The 19,662-nt window shown below is 40.4% G+C and overlaps 1 protein-coding gene across 1 annotated transcript; it reads left to right on the top strand.

Moving 5' to 3' along the window:
• Positions 1-944: 944 nt before the first annotated feature.
• cdk10 (cyclin-dependent kinase 10) lies at positions 945-18,062 on the top strand. The gene is given in 13 exon segments (NM_001016575.2): positions 945-998; positions 2,997-3,069; positions 3,718-3,789; positions 3,902-4,004; positions 4,312-4,393; positions 5,051-5,118; positions 5,929-5,981; positions 6,412-6,481; positions 6,828-6,887; positions 8,571-8,694; positions 12,185-12,324; positions 12,404-12,456; positions 17,470-18,062. Coding segments are annotated over 13 exon segments (1,023 nt in total). The 5' UTR covers positions 945-971; the 3' UTR covers positions 17,568-18,062.
• Positions 18,063-19,662: the final 1,600 nt, after the last annotated feature.

Below are 19,662 nucleotides of genomic sequence, written 5' to 3'. Positions count from 1 at the left end.
TTGCCCATTTGTGTCTGTTAGTTACCCCTCCCATATAGATTGTAAGCTCTACGGGGCAGGGACCTCTTTCATCTTGTGTTTCTGACTCTTATTCCAACTGTACCTTGTATTTATTGTTGTACTTTGTATTTATCCATTATCTTTAACCCCCTGTCTGTATTAATGAATTCTACCGTACAGCGCTGCGTACATAAGTAGCGCTTTATAAAGAAAGATATACATACATATGGTAAAATAAGGGTACTGGGAAAAGGTCTGAATATACACTTAAGGGTGCTATATTGCTTTTCTCTAAATTGTGAATTGCCAATGGTCATGATTATGCAGGACACCTTGGGATTGTTTACATTGTAGAAAAGGTGCTCAAGGAGCATTTCATAACTAGATATGTATAAGGGGACTAATCTGCACCACAAAAGGAGGGTGCTGCATTTTTAATTCAAGTATTTTAGTTGTGTATTTTTTTCCTTAGTGAATGTGCTTTTTTAGGCTTCTTAGTTGCTTGCTGGTTGTATTCCTATTTCCTGCAAATACCTATACCTGCACTTCAGGAGGAGTACAATGTTGTCACGCTGGACTGGGAGTGGGACAAGTCTGAAAGCTGAACTCCGGAAAAGACAACACGTTCAAAAAAGGAGCCTAAAACTCAAGATTACTTATGGTCAGTCTTTTTTATTCTCCAATAAAAGTAGAAGCTGCGAGCAAGTAACACAACATGCCACAGAAAACTTCAGATTGCAATACACACCATCCACCATTGCGTATCTTTATAAGCGTATGACAGTGACGCACTACTACACTCAATTCTAGCGCGTCACTCCCTCTACTAGACTACGTGCTGCATATTACGTGCAGATGTGACGTCACCATCTCGCGAGATGAGACTTGCGGCGGCGAGGTTAGCTGTCAGACTGGAGCCAAGGAGCTAGACATTAGTCGTTTAGCGGGACGTTTAAAGAAGCTATTCTGGAATGTTGGGTGATACGGAGGAAGACAGAGTGAGTCTCCGGCGAATAAGGCACGATATCTAGTTGCAACTACCAGAGGCTTCCTGGAGTTAAATTCAGTGTTAATTCAATTAAAATATATTATATTCATGCACATCTAAGAAGTAGTACAGTTTTTTTTCACTTGAGGCAGACCGGTTGCACTACACAATGTTCCTGTTCCTATAAAAATATATTTGCTATGGTTTTGGTTTTATGGCAGCGGCGGACAACTAATCACAGATTCTGTCTGGCAGTCTGTCCAGTTTAAAATATGCTGCCTGGCAAGTACAGAACCTCAATGTTTGCACAGACCAACCTATTATTATAGTTACCTCCTTTTCTGAAAAATATATCAGCCATATGTTATCAATTGACCCTATTAATAGCATTGACATTCCGGCCTACATGTTCCATTCTGTTTTCTTTGTAGAAGCTAACTGTAAGCTCAGCCTGTTTATGGGTACATTTACGCTGGGGCCAAATGGGTGACTTTCATGCACTGTTTCAGTTTCTTACTTTGCATCTTGCTATGCAGGTAACTGTATGTTGGGCAATTGTCAGGCAGCCAATACCAGCTCACACCAATCACAGGAGCATTGGGCAGTGCAGCCATTTGCCATTATTGCAGTGTTGCCAGTGACGGTATAGCAGCTATCTGCCCACCTCCATCAGTGGAAAGCAGGAATTTATATAGCAAGTACCTACCCACCTTGTCCATAAAGGGAGCAAGAAGCTGTCTTAGGCTCGGTCCACATAGCTTTTTAATTGCTGTACTGCAAGAAGAGTGTCGGTAGACCCCCCCCATGATTTAAAGAAACAGTAACACCAAAAAAATGAAAGTGTTTTAAAGTACGTATAATATAATGTACCGTTGCTCTGCAATGGTAAAAGTTATGTGTTTGCTTCAGGAATGCTGCTATAGTTTATTTGATTAAGCTGCTATAGAGTCATGGGGGTAGCCATTCAAGCTGGAAAAAAAGGAGAAAAGGCACAGGTTCCATAGCAGATAACAGATAAGCACTGTAGAATACAATGGTGTCCTGTGCCTTTTCTCTTTTGAATGGCTACACAGTAGGTTGTTTTTTTTGTATAAACTATAGTAGTGTTTCTGAGGCAAACATACCAGTTGTACCAGTGCAGGGCAACAGTAAATGATATTGTAGTTCATTTTATACAATTTCATTTTTTGCTGTTACTGTTCCTTTAACTGCAGGCATCCTGGGAAGGCTCACTGTTGTAAGCACAGTCTTTTGAACCATTGTTCCATTGCCAGAGGACAGCATTGGACACTGGGCATCAGGCAATTCATCTGAATGACAGTATATTTATCTTGCAAATGAATTACTTCCAAATATTGTAGATTTTTTAAATCAGTGGCTCAAGAGTTATGGTTCATTGAAACAATTAGTGCTGCTTTCCTCTTTTGAATTGCGCTAACAAGTAGCACCACATATGATTATACTAAAACCTCACATTTGTTGTGTTGCAGATGATATTCACTGACAGGAGGCTTCTCAAAGTAAAAATCCTTGTAGGCATTTAAGATCTCTTTGAAATATGGCTGCATAACATGCAGATGATTTGATAAAAATTGCTATAGCAATTATTCTATTACAGGTATAAGACCTATTATTCAGAATGCTCGGGACCTGGGGTTTTCTGGATAAGGGATCTTTCAATAATTTGTTTCTCCATACTTTGTCTACTAAAAGACCATTTAAACATTATTGAAACACAACAGGATTGTTTTGCCTCCAATTAGGATTCATTAAATCTTAGTGGGACTGTTTTGTTTTTACAGAGAAAAAGGGTATTATTTTTTAAAATTTGAATTATTTGATTATAATGGAGTCTATGGAAGATGGCCATTCTGTAATTTGGAGCTTTTTGGATTATGGGTTTACAGATAACAGATCCTATATCTGTATATACAGTAATTGGTGAACCATATACAGGCACACAACTAACCCCCTACCTTTATTCTTTTCTTTATTCCCATGCCTCCAGCTTGGTCGCTGCCGAAGTGTAAAGGAGTTTGAGAAATTAAATCGCATTGGTGAAGGAACATATGGTATAGTATGTAAGTAACACAGACTGCTGCACTACATATAATAAACCAGTTTTATAGCTGAAAATTACACCCGTTAAAGGAGAACTAAACCCCCCTAGGTACAAAAGCCCCCTCAACTGCCCTCTGTCGCCCCCCCTTTCAGTTCTGCCTTCTCGCACAGCTTGTTACATTGAAAAGTGGCCCTATATAAAAACCTGCGCTTAAAAAGCAGAGCAGTGCAGCAGAGTACCTAGGTGACATATTTTGTCCATTAGAAAATGCTTCGGGTCTCACCGCCAACACGGGCCCTGCATGTGCAGGTGAAGCCGATTCCTGACTAGCCCCAACTGCGGCAGCGGACAATGCAACTACTGCATTCAAGAAAGTGATCTGTCCCAGAAAAAGGCCAGTGCACATTAGCAAGAGGGACTGACTGGTTTGTGAGAGTTACCTTGTAGATGAGGTGACAGCAGTAGGATTCTGGTGAGGTGAACACCAGGGGGTCTGCAACTCAGTTGCCATTGTGCTGCTGTACATGAAGGCTTGTAAAATAGCTTTATCCCAATTTAAAGTAAAGGGTATATATTTGGTCATTGCAACTATACTTTAAACCTCTCATAAGTTTAACATTTACCATAAAAGTATGTTTCTAAGCCTAGTGCTGTTATGTTTTTTTAGATCGTGCCAGGGATACCAAGAGTAATGAAATAGTAGCATTGAAGAAGGTTAGAATGGACAAAGAGAAGGATGGTAAGCATATGTCATTCCTCATAGCACTGGCTCATGGGTGGCCGATGCCATGTAGAAGGACCCAAAACATGTATATTATATACATAGGAAACATATTTTTATTACACCTCAGGTATCCCCATAAGCAGCCTGCGGGAGATAAATCTGCTACTCAGATTGCGACATCCCAACATTGTGGAGCTAAAGGAAGTAGTTGTTGGAAATCACTTAGAAAGGTAATCAATACATGTTATTGTTTCATAGTATTATGAAACCAGATGCACAGATACACAAGGTATTTGTGCTGTTATACACTATGGGGGCTATGTAATCAAATTCACTAAGTTTGCCCAGGAGCAACCAATCAACATTTACTGGTCACCTGTTCAAAGCAAATATTTTATTGGTTGCTATGGGATACTGCTCCTAGGCAAACTTAGGCCTTTCATTACATATGGGGGAATGTTTTCAACTGTCCCCTTTTTCCTTTTTGCAGTGGTAAGTTTATGAAACATTTTTAAGCATTTTTTTTGTTTTATTCAGTATCTTTCTGGTTATGGGATACTGTGAGCAAGACCTGGCCAGTCTTTTGGAGAATATGCAAACCCCATTCTCTGAAGCCCAGGTAAAGACTTGTGTTATCATTTTTCTATCCCACTGCAAACTTGCCCAAATTAATGATGAGCACATAACTGATATGAAACCATACCATGAGGATCTAAATCACAGGATAACATTCCCATCTTGATCTCTAAATTTCTGTGACCCAGTACTACATTGGGGGATGCCTAGGGCCTGAATGCAACACTGCAAGTGAATGTACTTGCATTTTATCATTATCTGGATTTTATTGTAAGATATGATACAGCATTTAGTACCTCCTACTGACAACTAGCCTTCAGCTTCAGTTCACTGGCAGCCTTCATAGTTGATTGGTTGCTGGAAGTTGCATAGTAGATGAGTTTGAAAACAGACGTGTTTTCATCATGTGATGTGTGACCAAGTAATACTTCCTCAACTTTTAGGGGATCCAGAGGAAGGTTAAAAAAGGCCCCAACTGAAGCCATCTCCAATTTGCCTTGATGGTGTGGGAGTGGTCAGTTCAACTATTTGTAGTTCAACAACATTTGAGGGCTAAAGCTTTTCAAATCCTGTATCAGCACTGACAATCCATAAATAATCTGTTAACTATAAAGTTTCCTTTTCTACAAACAAAATGTGTACCCTAGAGTTTATTGTTGTTCTGCACCTGAGACTAAATGTATCTTTTTATTTTAATCAGGTGAAATGTATCTGCTTCCAGCTCCTCACTGGGCTGCAGTACCTTCATGAGAGCTTTATAGTACATAGGTAAATTGAACAATTTTGTTTAAAAATTGTACTGTTAATGTGTCTAGAAAACTCAGAAACCCTGCCATTCACCCTGCAACTAGAAATACCAATTTATTTGAGTTACAGATGCCATTACACAGGTAGGGGTTGTTATTCCTGTAACTCCAGAGTAGTTAAACTGTACAGTCCAAACATATAAAAACTTAGCATTTCAAAGTGAGAAATAAGTGTAGACAATATTATTGACACAGTATCAACTATAGTATTAGTATATTCTAAAACTCAATAGGTAGTCTCTTAATATAATTAGCGCTTCATAATCATGTTCCTTCTCTTTACATCACAGCCAAGAACACAGACATTTCATGATGGTTAAAACACCTGTTTTCTTCAGACTAAAAACCTTTTGAAAGTCTTGTAATACACAAACCAAGCATTACAGAGCAGATGATGATACGAGAATGATTCTTGGCAGTTGCTGATTTGTGCAGCCTCTTTATGTAACTGTTAAACTAGCATTTCCAATGAGGTACTGTGTACTTTCTTGCTAATTTGCCATCTTCCCCATTGGTCAATTAATGTTTACCCAGCAATAATACTGAGATAAGAGATGGCCACAAGGTGTGTACCTGTTTGTGTACTGTTATTTACAGCTTTGAATGAACTAGGCAAATTTGAAGAGGGGTAGAGCTAGAACAAACCAGCCAGTTAGGGGTTTAATATATGTTATTTTTTCCATGTATATAATGAATCATCTGATTTGTTTGTCTTTGGGACCTGAAAGTCAGTATCTCTAATTCACCTTTTTCCATTCTCTACTTGTTAAAGAGATCTAAAAGTATCCAACCTGCTCATGACTGATAAAGGCTGTGTGAAGATTGGTAAGTATATTGGAATATGTAGTATAAGGGTTCTGGCACAGGGGGGTTTAAAGTAGCCCAAACTCAAGGTGGCAAGACTCCCAAAATTGACCCCAGTTGACATGCATTGTAACCTTTTGAATGCAGCCTGGACCTTCTCTCATAGGCAATTAAAATGTCCAGTGGGGCAGTTTTGGGCTGCTTAAAACATTGAACTTAACACCACGCCACCCTGTGCAGTTTTAAAAGGATTGATAATCCCATTTCAGGATATTCTGTGGTTTGAGGAATCTGACCTAGATATATGCAGGAAGCTGGTCAATATGTTTATGGTCAAATATTTATTGCTTTGTGGATTATATATCCACTTTTGTAAAATGTTTTATCTGTAACTCTGCCATGTATAGAACTAAGGCATAATGTTCTTCTAAAATTTTCTTCTAATTATTAGCTGATTTTGGCCTGGCTCGTGCTTTCAGCATCCCGGCAAAGCAGATGACTCCTAAAGTGGTCACTCTATGGTGAGTATTCATAGCTCTGGTTTCTTAGTACAGAGTTCTTCCATGTTCTGGTCTGTTTGCTATATTGAAGTCAGGAATTATTTTTTTCCCCCCTTTGAGGCAAATTGCAGAGGACTCCCTGTGCCAAGTAGTTTTAAGCATCCGTTTCAGCCCTTGGTAATATTATTTCCCATGCATTACACAAATATGAACACTGGATATTTAAGAATACATCCCTTTAAATGTTTCTTACCTGCTTAAATGTTATGTTAGAAATGCTTCCACTTCGCTACTACAGATTTCCTTTTCAACTTGCAAAGCTCAAATCAACTGTTCCTTAACAGTTTCTCCTGCTCTGTTTTTCCAGGTACCGGGCCCCTGAACTTCTACTGGGAAGCACTACACAGACTACAGCCATAGACATGTGGTAAAGATGATAACCCTTATTCTTTAGAAATTAAGGTTACAAAGATGGCACTTTTTTTTTTTATTGTTTGAGATAAATGTTATTTGTCAGGATATTTTAAATTAGCTGTGTCATGTGCTGCCAGTAAAAATGTTGCATGGCATAGATCAAATGGCAGCCTGGAAAATGAAACCTACAACATTTATATTAATGACCAATATCCCAGACATTCATTTACTTCATTTATCCAACTTTGGGACTTTTGTTATTGAATTAACTCATTTTGTACTTTAACTATCCTTTTACTGAACTACTAGTACCTAGTGACTCTTTTATGGCCAGGGCTAGACCGACTAACAAAAAATTGACCAGTGTTCCATTTTGCTGACTGACTGCAAAGCTGATGGGGCTCTGAGGGCAGGTGTTTTTGGCACCTGTAGTGCTATTATGCAGCTGGTGCCTGTGGCTTTAGACCTGTGGTCTCCATAAAGAGTCCCCTTCTTACATTATTACCTACTCTTCTCTGTTTTACAACACAAGGAAGGAGCCAGCCTAGCTCAATTGCATATACCTGACAGTATACACATAAATTAGTAGGAATATTATTTTTTTTCAGTAGCTAAAAGCTTTTAAATTCAGACTATATCAGTGTTATTTAAGTTTCTGCCTTTAATCTAAGAAAGGGCATTTGGATTTCCACTGCCATCTAGCAGATATGGGAGGGCACTGAAATTTTCTTTCCTAAAACTAAAAGTATTTGTTGATCAGTTGTTCATTTTTTCAAGAAACAAGCTTACAATAGATAATGTTATGGACACTATTACCCAGGTGTTTTAGTCCCTGCACATTTGCTATATATTCTGGAGTATTAGAGACCACTAGATCCAGTAGAGCATGATTTCTTGTTGGGTCCTCAACATTCTGTGCATGAAACTGTAAAGTAGCAATTTTATAATCATTTTACCATCAACTGCCCTGGCAGTACTCTTTAACCCCCACTTTAATAAGACTTATCCCAAACTATCAGCATAAAAATTAAGACCAATTGCAGATTGTCTTAGAATATCAATGCCTACGTCATGCATATGGATATACCTCTCTTCCTTATTATTATTTTTAACATGTATTTATAAAGCGCCAATATATTCCACAGCGCTGTTCCTTGTCTATTATCCCTCCAAAATAAGGGATAGCCTTCTGTATTTACTTCCTAGTTGTGTGAGTCAATACAATACACCTGGACCCACTTACCTGTACCTTGTCATCTTCCAAAGCAATCCAAACTGGCATGAATTCATATCATAATGTTTCTGACTCTCCCACCTCCGACAATCACTGCATGATCCTGGAAGTGATGTCACATCTGGGTGGATTGACAAACATTGTAGGAAAATTCTACTTTTTTAAATCACCCCCCACATCTAAACAGAATGCATCCTGCCCGAATCCAACTGCAAGGTACCCACAGAGACGGGTTTTTCAATTAAATCCTGACTGCTTTGTGGGTTTTCTGCAGATACCCAACCTAATTCAAAACTCTAACTTGCATAATTCAGCCATGTTTCACCAATGAACTCATATTTCTCATCCAGTACCACTTATTAAGGCTCCCGTTTTACTAGGCAAGCTTCCTGCATTAGTAAACATAGGTTTTACATTTGTACTAGTTTGTATTTTGTGAATGAAATCCCTCATTTTTTTCAGGGCTGTGGGTTGCATACTGGCTGAGCTCCTGGCTCACAAGCCCCTTCTTCCAGGAGGTTCAGAAATCCAGCAGATTGATCTGATCATACAGCTGCTTGGCACACCCAATGAAAACATCTGGCCAGTAAGATGTGCTCAGTAAAGTGGTATAATATAAAAAGGCATAGTTGACCTAGTTTTAACTGAAAGAATTAGCTATCTGCTGATTGATTGCTATAGGGCAGCACAGTACTTACATGTGGTGACCACTGCTGCTGTGCTCGTGTGTTTTCAAACACATTTCAAAAACATGCAAGATGGTGAATTGGGTCCTAATAAAGAGTAATCTCCACTAGAGTAGGGATAGATACATACAGTGGATATAAAAAGTCTACACAGCCCTGATAAAATGTTCAGAACTTTTTCCACCTTTAATGTGACCTACAAACTGTACCACTCAATTGAAAAACAAACTGAAATCTTTTAGGTGGAGGGAAGAAAACCAAAAAAACTAAAATAATGTGGTTGCATAAGTGTGCACACCCTTAAACTAATACTTTGTTGAAGCACCTTTTGATTTTATTACAGCACACACAACAGTCTTTTTGGGTATGGGTCTATCAGCATGGCACATTTTGACTTTGCAAGTTTTGCCCACTCTTCTTTGCAGAAACACTCCAAATCTGTCAGATTGTGAGGGCATAACCTGTGCACAGCCCTCTTCAGATCACCCCACAGATTTTCAATCGGATTCAGGTCTGGGCTCTGGCTGGGCCATTCCAAAACTTTGTAGATTTTTGATATATGCTGTCATGCTGAAAGATGAAGTTCCTCCTCATGTTCAGCTTTCTAGCAGAAGCCTGAAGGTTTTGTGCCAGTATTGACTGGTGTTTGGATCTGTTCATAATTCCCTCTATCTTAACTAAGGCCCCAGTTCCAGCTGAAGAAAAACAGCCCCAAAGCATGATGCTGCCACCACCATGCTTCACTGTGGGTATGGTGTTCTTTTGGTGATGTGCAGTATTGTTTTTGCGCCAAACATATTTTTTGGAATTATGGGCAAAAAGTTCAACCTTGGTTTCATCAGACCATAACACCTTTTCCCACATGCTTCAGACGTGTTTTTGCAAAATGTAGCCTGGCTTGGATGTTTTTCTTTGTAAGAAAAGGCTTTCGTCTTTCCACTGTACCCCATAGCCCAGACATATGAAGAATACGGGAGATTGTTGTCACATGTACCACACAGTCAGTACTTGCCAGATATTCCTGCAGCTCCTTTAATGTTGCTGTAGGCCTCTTGGTAGCCTCCCTGACCAGTTTTCTTCTTGTCTTTTCATCCATTTTGGAGGGACGTCCAGTTCTTGGTAATGTCACTGTTGTGCTGTATTTTCTCCACTTGATGATGACTGTCTTCATGGTGTTTCATGGTATATCTAATGCCTTGGAAATTCTTTTGTACCCTTCTCCTGGCTGATATCTTTTAACAATGAGATCCCTCTGATGCTTTGGAAGCTCTCTGGGGACCATGGCTTTTGCTGTGGGATGTGACTAAAAAAATGTCAGGAAAGACCAACTAGAGCAGCTGAACTTTATTTGGGATTAATCAGAGGCACTTTAAATGATGGCAGGTGTATGCTGACTCCTATTTAAATTAATGTGATTGCTTAATTCTGAACACAGCTACATCCCCAGTTAGAAGAGGGTGTTCCCTCCACCTAAAAGATTTCAGTTTGTTTTTCAATTGAGTGGTACAGTTTATAGGTCACATTAGGTGGAAGTTCTGAAATGATTTATCTTTGTCTTATTTTTGTACAGCACAGGAACCTGACATTTTACCAGGGGTGTGTAAACTTTTTAAATCCACTGTACTTGTAATTGTATATGTATTGGACTAGGGCAAACGTTACCTGCGTTAACGACGACATCAAAAACTGAAAAAATGTTTTACATTTATACATCTGTTCATTCAGCTACTACAAATAAACTATTTCTTGGCAACAAATGTCCTATTTTATATGAGATAGATATTGGTTATATAAGTCTATAGAGAGCCATGAATGGCATTTGGTTCCTTTTTATTCTTCCTGTGTAAGAGCTAAATCCATTGTATTCTGCTTAGCTTTTCTGTTGTATGCTGTGCAACCTGTGCCTTTTTGCCCTAGTTCAGCTTGAATGGCTGTTCCCATGGCTACACGGCTGCTTATTTTTATTAACTGTAGTAGTGTTTCTAAAGCAAACATAAGGGTTGATTCACTAAAGGTCGATAAGCGTTATTGATTCGCTAAAGTATTATCGCATGCGTTAAGTCGCATATCGCGTGCGTTAAATAGTGCGCAATCGAATGCGTTAATTTTAACACATTGCGTTAATTCTTGCACAGAAATAATACTAACGCATGATTCACAAACACTTAGGCTAATGCCACACGAGGCATAGGGCTGAACTTTTCGGCAAGTGGAAAAACGCTTGCCGAAAATTCAGCCCTACGCCTCCTACTTGTGCCTGCACCCGAATGAATGGGATACGCTCGGGTGCAGGCACATGTAGCCGATATACGCATGAAAACGTGAGACTTTGCATTCTCTCGCGTTTTCATGCGTAAATCGGCTACATGTGCCTGAGCGTATCCCATTCATTCGGGTGCAGGCACAAGTAGCAGGCGTAGGGCTGATTTTTCGCTTGCCGAAAAAATCAGCCCTACGCCGCGTGTGGCATCAGCCTTAGACGCGCTAAATATCGCTGTAGTCTATGCGAAAATTAACAGCTACTTGGGGCAGGTGGTAATTATAAAAAAAGTACAGTTCATGAGCTTTTGGCAACACAATATGGACTTTGCAGTGTGATTTATTCAAGTATGTGTTGGCCCTAGAGCAGTGATCCCCAACCAGTGGCTCGAAAGCAACATGTTGCTCATCAACCCCTTGGATGTTGCTCTCAGTGCCCCCAAACCTGGTAGTTATTATTGAATTCCTGACTTGGTGGCAAGTTTTGGTTGAAAAAAACAAGATTTACAACCAAATAAAGACCCCTGTAAGCTGATAGGGTGCGTAGAGGCTGCCTAATAGCCAATCTCAACCCTTATTTGGCACCTCCATGAATGTTTATGATGCTTGTGTTGCTCTCCGAGTCTTTTTACATTTGGCTGTGGCTCACAAGTAAGAAAGGTTGGGGATCCCTGCCCTAGAGTGATGCATCCTCCAGTTTGCAGGGAAATGGTCATTTTCAGAACAGTAGTTTTCCGAAAGTAATGGCGTGTATGGCTAATATGGCGTGTGTTTTTTTACACGCGGTGACAAATTGTGCGCGCTATGTTAATTAGCGCGTGTTGCGTCAAATACCGCAAGAAAATAGTCTTCGCGATTTAAATAACACAAACAGCATCACGTCTTAATTAACGCAAGTATCTTTTTAGTGAATCGTGTGTTAAGACGCGAAAAATAAGACGCGATAAAATTTTTAACGCATACTATAAATAGCACTCGTTTCATCGCACTTTAGTGAATCAACCCTATAATGTTTTACCAATTCAGGTTCACAATATATTTAAATGCATATATCCTATACTGTTTCTTTTAACCCCAATACTGTAGGAGATCTTAACAAAAAAGGAATATTTTTTTCTTTTATTTACTCAGGGTTTCTCAAACCTGCCATTAGTTGGTCAGTACACAGTGCGTAAGCAACCTTACAACAATCTAAAACACAAGTTTCCCTGGCTGTCTGAAGCTGGACTTCGCTTACTCAATTTCCTTTTTATGTATGACCCCAAAAAGAGGTAAGCAGGAGATCTGCAATAGTTTTTTTTTTTTTTTTTATTAACTTATGTATTTATTGTCCTTCTTTTCCCACTTTAGAGCAACAGCTGAGGACAGTCTTGCAAGTTCATATTTTAAGGAAAAGCCTTTGCGTAAGTAGTACCATTGTATGATCCAGGACACATCCTAATTTCCCATAAATCCCATATGAGTAATATTTAAACTGTCTGGTTATTACAATAATAGGCGTAGGGCTGATATTTTCAGCAAGCGCAAAAACGCTTGGCGAAAATTCAGCCCTACGCCTGCTACTTGTGCCTGCACCCGAATGAATGGAATACGCTCGGGTGCAGGCACATGTAGCCGACATAAGCATGAATTGCATTCTCACGCGTTTTCATGCGTATATCGGCTACATGTGCCTGCACCCGAGTGTATTCCATTCATTCGGGTGCAGGCACAAGTAGCAGGCGTAGGGCTGAATTTTCGCCAAACGTTTTTCCACTTGCCGAAAATATCAGCCCTACGCCACGAGTGGCATCAGCCTTACATACAGTGGCTTGCAAAAGTATTCGGCCCCCTTGAACTTTTCCACATTTTGTCACATTACAGCCACAAACATGAATCAATTTTATTGGAATTCCACGTGAAAGACCAATACAAAGTGGTGTACACGTGAGAAGTGGAACGAAAATCATACATGATTCCAAACATTTTTTACAAATAAATAACTGCAAAGTGGGGTGTGCGTAATTATTCAGCCCCCTTTGGTCTAAGTGCAGTCAGTTGCCCATAGACATTGCCTGATGAGTGCTAATGACTAAATAGAGTGCACCTGTGTGTAATCTAATGTCAGTACAAATACAGCTGCTCTGTGACGGCCTCAGAGGTTGTCTAAGAGAATATTGGGAGCAACAACACCATGAAGTCCAAAGAACACACCAGACAGGTCAGGGATAAGGCTGATGCCACACGTGGTGTTTTTACGCTGCGTATTTTCTAATTCTCTCAGCGGCTGAAAAACGCCTGATATCATCATCCATAGAAATAACTTGAAAAGACTCGAAGTAAGCCACACAATGCAGAAATACGCTAGAAAACGCCTTAGCACGGATTTTTCAAGCGTTGGCTTAAATACGCCAGTATTTGCAAAGCAAGCTATTCCTATGTATACACAAAGGCAGCTGCCAGACCTAGCGGAAATACCAAGTGTTCTTTACTATTTTGCACTATTAGCACCATGGAAACGGGATTTGCTACGTCACCAGTACTAGGCTGAAAAACGCCATAGTCAGGGGCTGTGTGGCTTGTGCAGCGTTTTTAGGCTGAGAAAAAACGCAGCGTAACAAAAAGATTTCCAAAGCCTTGAACATCCCACAGAGCACTGTTCAAGCGATCATTCAGAAATGGTAGGAGTATGGCACAACTGTAAACCTACCAAGACAAGGCCGTCCACCTAAACTCACAGGCCGAACAAGGAAGAGCGCTGATCAGAAATGCAGCCAAGAGGCCCATGGTGACTCTGGACGAGCTGCAGAGATCTACAGCTCAGGTGGGGGAATCTGTCCATAGGACAACTATTAGTCATGCACTGCACAAAGTTGGCCTTTATGGAAGAGTGGCAAGAAGAAAGCCATTGTTAACAGAAAACCATAAAAAGTCCCGTTGGCAGTTTGCCACAAGCCATGTGGGGGACACAGCAAACATGTGGAAGAAGGTGCTCTGGTCAGATGAGACCAAAATGGAACTTTTTGGCCAAAATGCAAAACGCTATGTGTGGCCGAAAACTAACACTGCACATCACTCTGAACACACCATCCCCACTGTCAAATATGGTGGTGGCAGCATCATGCTCTGGGGGTGCTTCTCTTCAGCAGGGACAGGGAAGCTGGTCAGAGTTGATGGGAAGATGGATGGAGCCAAATACAGGGCAATCTTGGAAGAAAACCTCTTGGAGTCTGCAAAAGACTTGAGACTGGGGCGGAGGTTCACCTTCCAGCAGGACAACGACCAGGGCAACAATGGAATGGTTTAAAACAAAACATATCCATGTGTTAGAATGGCCCAGTCAAAGTCCAGATCTAAATCCAATCGAGAATCTGTGGCAAGATCTGAAAACTGCTGTTCACAAATGCTGTCCATCTAATCTGACTGAGCTGGAGCTGTTTTGCAAAGAAGAATTGGCAAGGATTTCAGTCTCTAGATGTGCAAAGCTGGTAGAGACATACCCTAAAAGACTGGCAGCTGTAATTGCAGCAAAAGGTGGTTCTACAAAGTATTGACTCAGGGGGCTGAATAATTACGCACACCCCACTTTGTAGTTATTTATTTGTAAAAAATGTTTGGAATCATGTATGATTTTCGTTCCACTTCTCACGTGTACACCACTTTGTATTGGTCTTTCACATGGAATTCCAATAAAATTGATTCATGTTTGTGGCTGTAATGTGACAAAATGTGGAAAAGTTCAAGGGGGCCGAATACTTTTGCAAGCCACTGTACAGGGAAATGCGGCTTCTTTCCTTTGCCTTGTCATTTTAATCTCCCTTTTTTTTTTCTTGGCCTTTCTTTTTTTCTGTATTTTTACTTTGTTTTATTTGAGATTGGGCTTAACCTTTGTCCTCCTAACAGAAACTTACATTTTGGTACACACACAAACACACTCTATGCAGAAATTGGTTCTTGTATTTCATTTTTTATTCTTGCATCTGCACAGACTGCACTCTGGTTTTAACTGTGGAAGGAGAGAAGTCTGGGCTGTGCTAAAGGTTAGCACTCTCTGCCCATTAATAAGGACTGCATAGAGTTAACTTTTAAAATAAACCACTCCCATTTCAGGACACTGATTTGACAGTAACAAGGTCACAGGATTTGAGTTAAATAGGAAGGCAAGGGAAATGGGAAATGCATATCGAGCGCGGAAACTATATTTTGCTGATAAAAGCCTTAACTCATCTATTCAATCTCTCGCTCTCTACTGGAATCTTTCCCTCCCAACTGAAACATGCAATTGTATCCCCTATTCTGAAAAAACCCTCCCTTGATCCCTCCAATCCTACTAACCTCCGACCTATCTCTCTGCTCCCATTCATCTCCAAACTGCTTAAGCACCTAGTATACAACCGACTGACGCTATTCCTCTCTGACAATAACCTCCTGGAACCCCTACAATCTGGTTTTAGACAACAACACTCCACAGAAACTGCTCTAACCCGACTTACTAATGACCTCCTTTCGGCTAAAGCCAAAAAAAACTACTCGCTACTAATACTTCTCGATCTCTCTGCTGCTTTTGACACTGTGGATCACCCTCTTCTCCTCCAGACTCTCCGCTCTCTTGGCCTTCGTGACACTGCCTTATCCTGGTTTTCATCTTATCTCTCAGATCGATCCTTCAGTGTCTCTTACAATAGTGAATCATCTTCTCCCTTGCCTCTTTCTGTCGGGGTTCCTCAAGGCTCTGTCCTGGGCCCCTTACTATTTTCTCTCTATACCTCCTCACTTGGCAAACTAATCAATTCTTTTGGCTTTCAGTACCACCTCTATGCTGACGATACTCAGATCTATCTTTCCTCTCCTGATCTCAACCCAGAGCTTCTAACTTGTGTCTCTTCCTGCCTGTCCGCTATCTCCACTTGGATGTCCCAACGTTACCTTAAATTAAACCTCTCTAAAACTGAACTGGTTCTCTTTCCCCCATCCAACGCCCACATTGTTCCCGAGCTATCTATAACGGTTAACAATTCTACCATCACCCCATCTTCCCAGGCCCGGGGCCTTGGGGTTATCCTTGATTCTGCCCTGTCCTTCACTCCTCATATACAATCATTTATCAAATCATGTCACTTTCACCTAAGAAATATCTCCAAAATCCGATCATTTATCACCCAAGATGCTGCCAAAATTCTTATTCACTCTCTTATAATATCTCGCCTGGACTACTGTAACTCCCTATTAATTGGCCTTCCCCTCCAAAGACTGTCCCCTCTCCAGTCCATAATAAATACTGCTGCCAGGCTCATACACCTCTCCAACCGCTCCTCCTCTGCCGTGCCTCTCTGCCAATCCCTGCACTGGCTTCCCCTACCATCCAGGATAAAATTCAAACTAATGACCGTCACATTTAAAGCAGTCCATAACTCTGCCCCACCCTATATCTCTGAACTCATCTCTAGATACCATCCAACCCGCTTGTTACGCTCCTCTACTGACCTGCTCCTCAACTCCTCTCTCATTCCCTCCTCACACGCTCGCATTCAAGACTTTGCAAGGGCTGCCCCCCTTTCTCCCAATCTCTCTGCCTTCAAGAGATCTCTAAAAACACATTTATTCAGAGAAGCTTACCCTAATCTAGTTTAGCAACACCCTGTGCCACACCTCTCACAACTATGGTCATGCCCATTCCCAGACCTTGTGTCTCAACCCTTTCTCCTTGTAGATTGTAAACTCTTTTGGGCAGGGCCCTCTTCACCTATTGTATCGGTTTTTGATTGCTTTATATGTTACTCTGTATGTCCAATGTATGTAACCCACTTATTGTACAGCGCTGCGGAATATGTTGGCGCTTTATAAATAAATGTTAATGTAATGTAATGTGTTGTGGAGACGGGGGGATAGGCAGTTAAAAATCGCATGGAGCAAGGTAACTGTATTTTGCTGATCTGGGGAAAAAAGCATAGGGACTGGTTGAAGTGGGGAGTGGCTTCAGCAAATTTGAGCAACACTGGTAAAGTAAAGACAGAGGAAAAGGTGAGGGGATGGAGGGAGTGGGCCAATATTGTGCAGTCAGTAAAGAAAAAAATAAAGATAATTAATAAAAGTGTCCTTTTGAAGTGTGATTGGCTCATAGCAGAATAAAACAATGTTTTCAGTGTCGCAGACCATTTATCAGACACCAGTTTTGCACTGCCTAAAAACATTTAAACACAATAGTTTGTATCCTGGTCTTCTAATAATTATCAGTAGGAACTACATGTAATAACAGCCCTTTTGGTGGCAGTCAGACTTACATAGCTTCCAATTCCATTTACATAGTACTTTTAATGCAAGCTTGCTAGGTATTTTGATCCATATGTGGAGGTGATAGTAAGCATATGTCTGTATGCCATACGTATGTGGATAAACCATGCAGATAAATGTAATTTATTGTAGCCCTTTTTCCTCAGCCTGTGAACCACAGTTGATGCCTACATTCCCACATCATCGGAACAAGAGAGCGAGTGGCACAGGAACGGAGAGCCAATGCAAGCGCAGCAAACCATAATTCCACAAATCCATCCACTTTATGAAGCAAATCACTCAATAGACTTCTGCGGGACTTCGATCAAGGCAGAAACTTGAATCAGGGCTCTATCTTTTTTTTTTTTTTTTTTAAATTTATATGTCTTGTAGGTTTAACAGGTACTGTAGAAGCACCACAATTAAGGAGATAGACTGGTGTATTTAACAGGAATCTTCTGTCTTCAAATACATGAAACTCCACTATTATTTTCTAGTCTAGTCTCTTATGGGAAAATAAGGATATGTATGTGTCCTGTACTGATACTAATGTGCTGCATCAGCATAAATCATTGCATGACCTAAGTGTAGGAGGGCTGGCTGTGTCCCCTTGCTGTGCAGGTGATGGGTTATTTGTTAACCACAGCCACCTTTGGAAAAATTGTGCAGCAATCTTACACTTATAATTATTTCCTGAACTGATGTTAATGATATCTAATGTTGGTTATTATGAAAAATAAAGTATGTATTTAAATATGTAGATGGGTGTTTGTTGCCTTCTTTAAAGACCATTCTAGTCAGATTACAGTTTTATCTACTGGTCTTGTGAGAATCTGAATGTGTAGTACAACTGCTTTATAGATATAGTCTGTTGCATGTTATGCACCTCCTTCCAACACAGGCAATTAGATTGGAAGTAGTTTCACACTTCTGATTTTGTTACAAAAAGTAACGTGGTTTGCCCCTATGTGGGCTTGCAGCCTACAGAAGGCTCTGTTTGGCAGTACACCTGTGTGTGTTTGTGTTTTGTTTTGCTTTTATTAAAAACATCCAAAACTTGCCTTCAAACCAGGAATTCAAAAATAAGCACATGCTTTAAAGGACATGTAAAGGCTACATTTGCCTACAGTGTATATCAGTTGGGCACGTCTTCCCCCACCCAAATGGCATAATTTGTACTGCATATATCCCCTTCACTTGCCAGCACCATCACATTTTCCTAAAGCAAATAGCAGCTTTCACCTGGTGGCCTTTTTTCCCTCTGATGCATAATTGGATACATTTAAATCTGCAAACAGCATACACACACACAGACCCTTATTCAGCAAACATTTAATCAAGAATACAGGCTCACACATGCACAACTGTCTCTGATAAACATTCTGCTTTGTTTGGTTGGGAGAAGAAAATTGAAGCAGACAGCTAGAGTTAAGTTTCTATGGGAACCAGCAATGCCATCTCTTCACTGGCTGCTAGACTGGGGGGCGTGTTTGGTAATCTGAGTTTAGAGCAACTGAGCATGACCACAAGCCAACAGCCAAAGCAAATTCCTGAGGGAGGGGGCCAAGTGGGTTACAGGAGGAGAAGCAAATCTAAGTGATTAAGGGGATGTTGCAGCCACTGGACAACCAGAGTGGCAGGTATTGAAAGATTTCAAAGAGGCTTTTCACTGATTAATTTTTTGTGTGTGGGGTTTATATGTCCTTTAAGGCCATGTGGAGCAACATTGAATGGGTTGGTAAGCATGTTGCTTGCGAGTCACTGGTTTGTTATCGCTGGTTTATACATTAACATTGCTGGTTTCATAAAGTTTTGTTAGCTTGCTTGATCCAGTTTTCCTGTAACTTTAAGTTGAAAGCTCTAAACTTAATCCTTTGTTTTCAGCTTCTACATGTGGCAAATCTGCTAACTTGCTGGTCATTGACGTTCTGGCACAAAGCATGAAAACAAAACTGCCTGTAAGATGTCACATGATTGTAGTGATAATATCAAAATAAACTGATCTTGACTCGGTCTGTGCTTTTTAAATGGTTATCTACACTCTTTGTCTAGGGGCACGGGTCACCCAGTAAGCTCTGAATGGGTTTTTTGCCTACCATCCCATAGCAATATATACTGCAGTTAAGTGGGGGCAGTGGCATCACATGGCTGATGAGTGACAGCAGACCCACGCACTATTAACATGCTGCAATGTAATGCTTACTTTGTCCAGTAACCCCCTTTAAACACTAGTATAATGAATAGGGCTTGTGATGAACATAAATGTCTTTAATTAGGAAATGTGTCATTATATTTTCTGGTCCCTAACATAATCAACAGTCCACTGAGACTTGTGAAAACATTGGTTCCCTGTGCTGATA

Source organism: Xenopus tropicalis, chromosome 4 (assembly GCF_000004195.4).
Source record: "Xenopus tropicalis strain Nigerian chromosome 4, UCB_Xtro_10.0, whole genome shotgun sequence".
Lineage (NCBI taxonomy): Eukaryota > Metazoa > Chordata > Amphibia > Anura > Pipidae > Xenopus > Xenopus tropicalis.
Note: the sequence above shows the minus strand (reverse complement) of the source record. Positions and strands in the feature narration are given on the sequence as shown.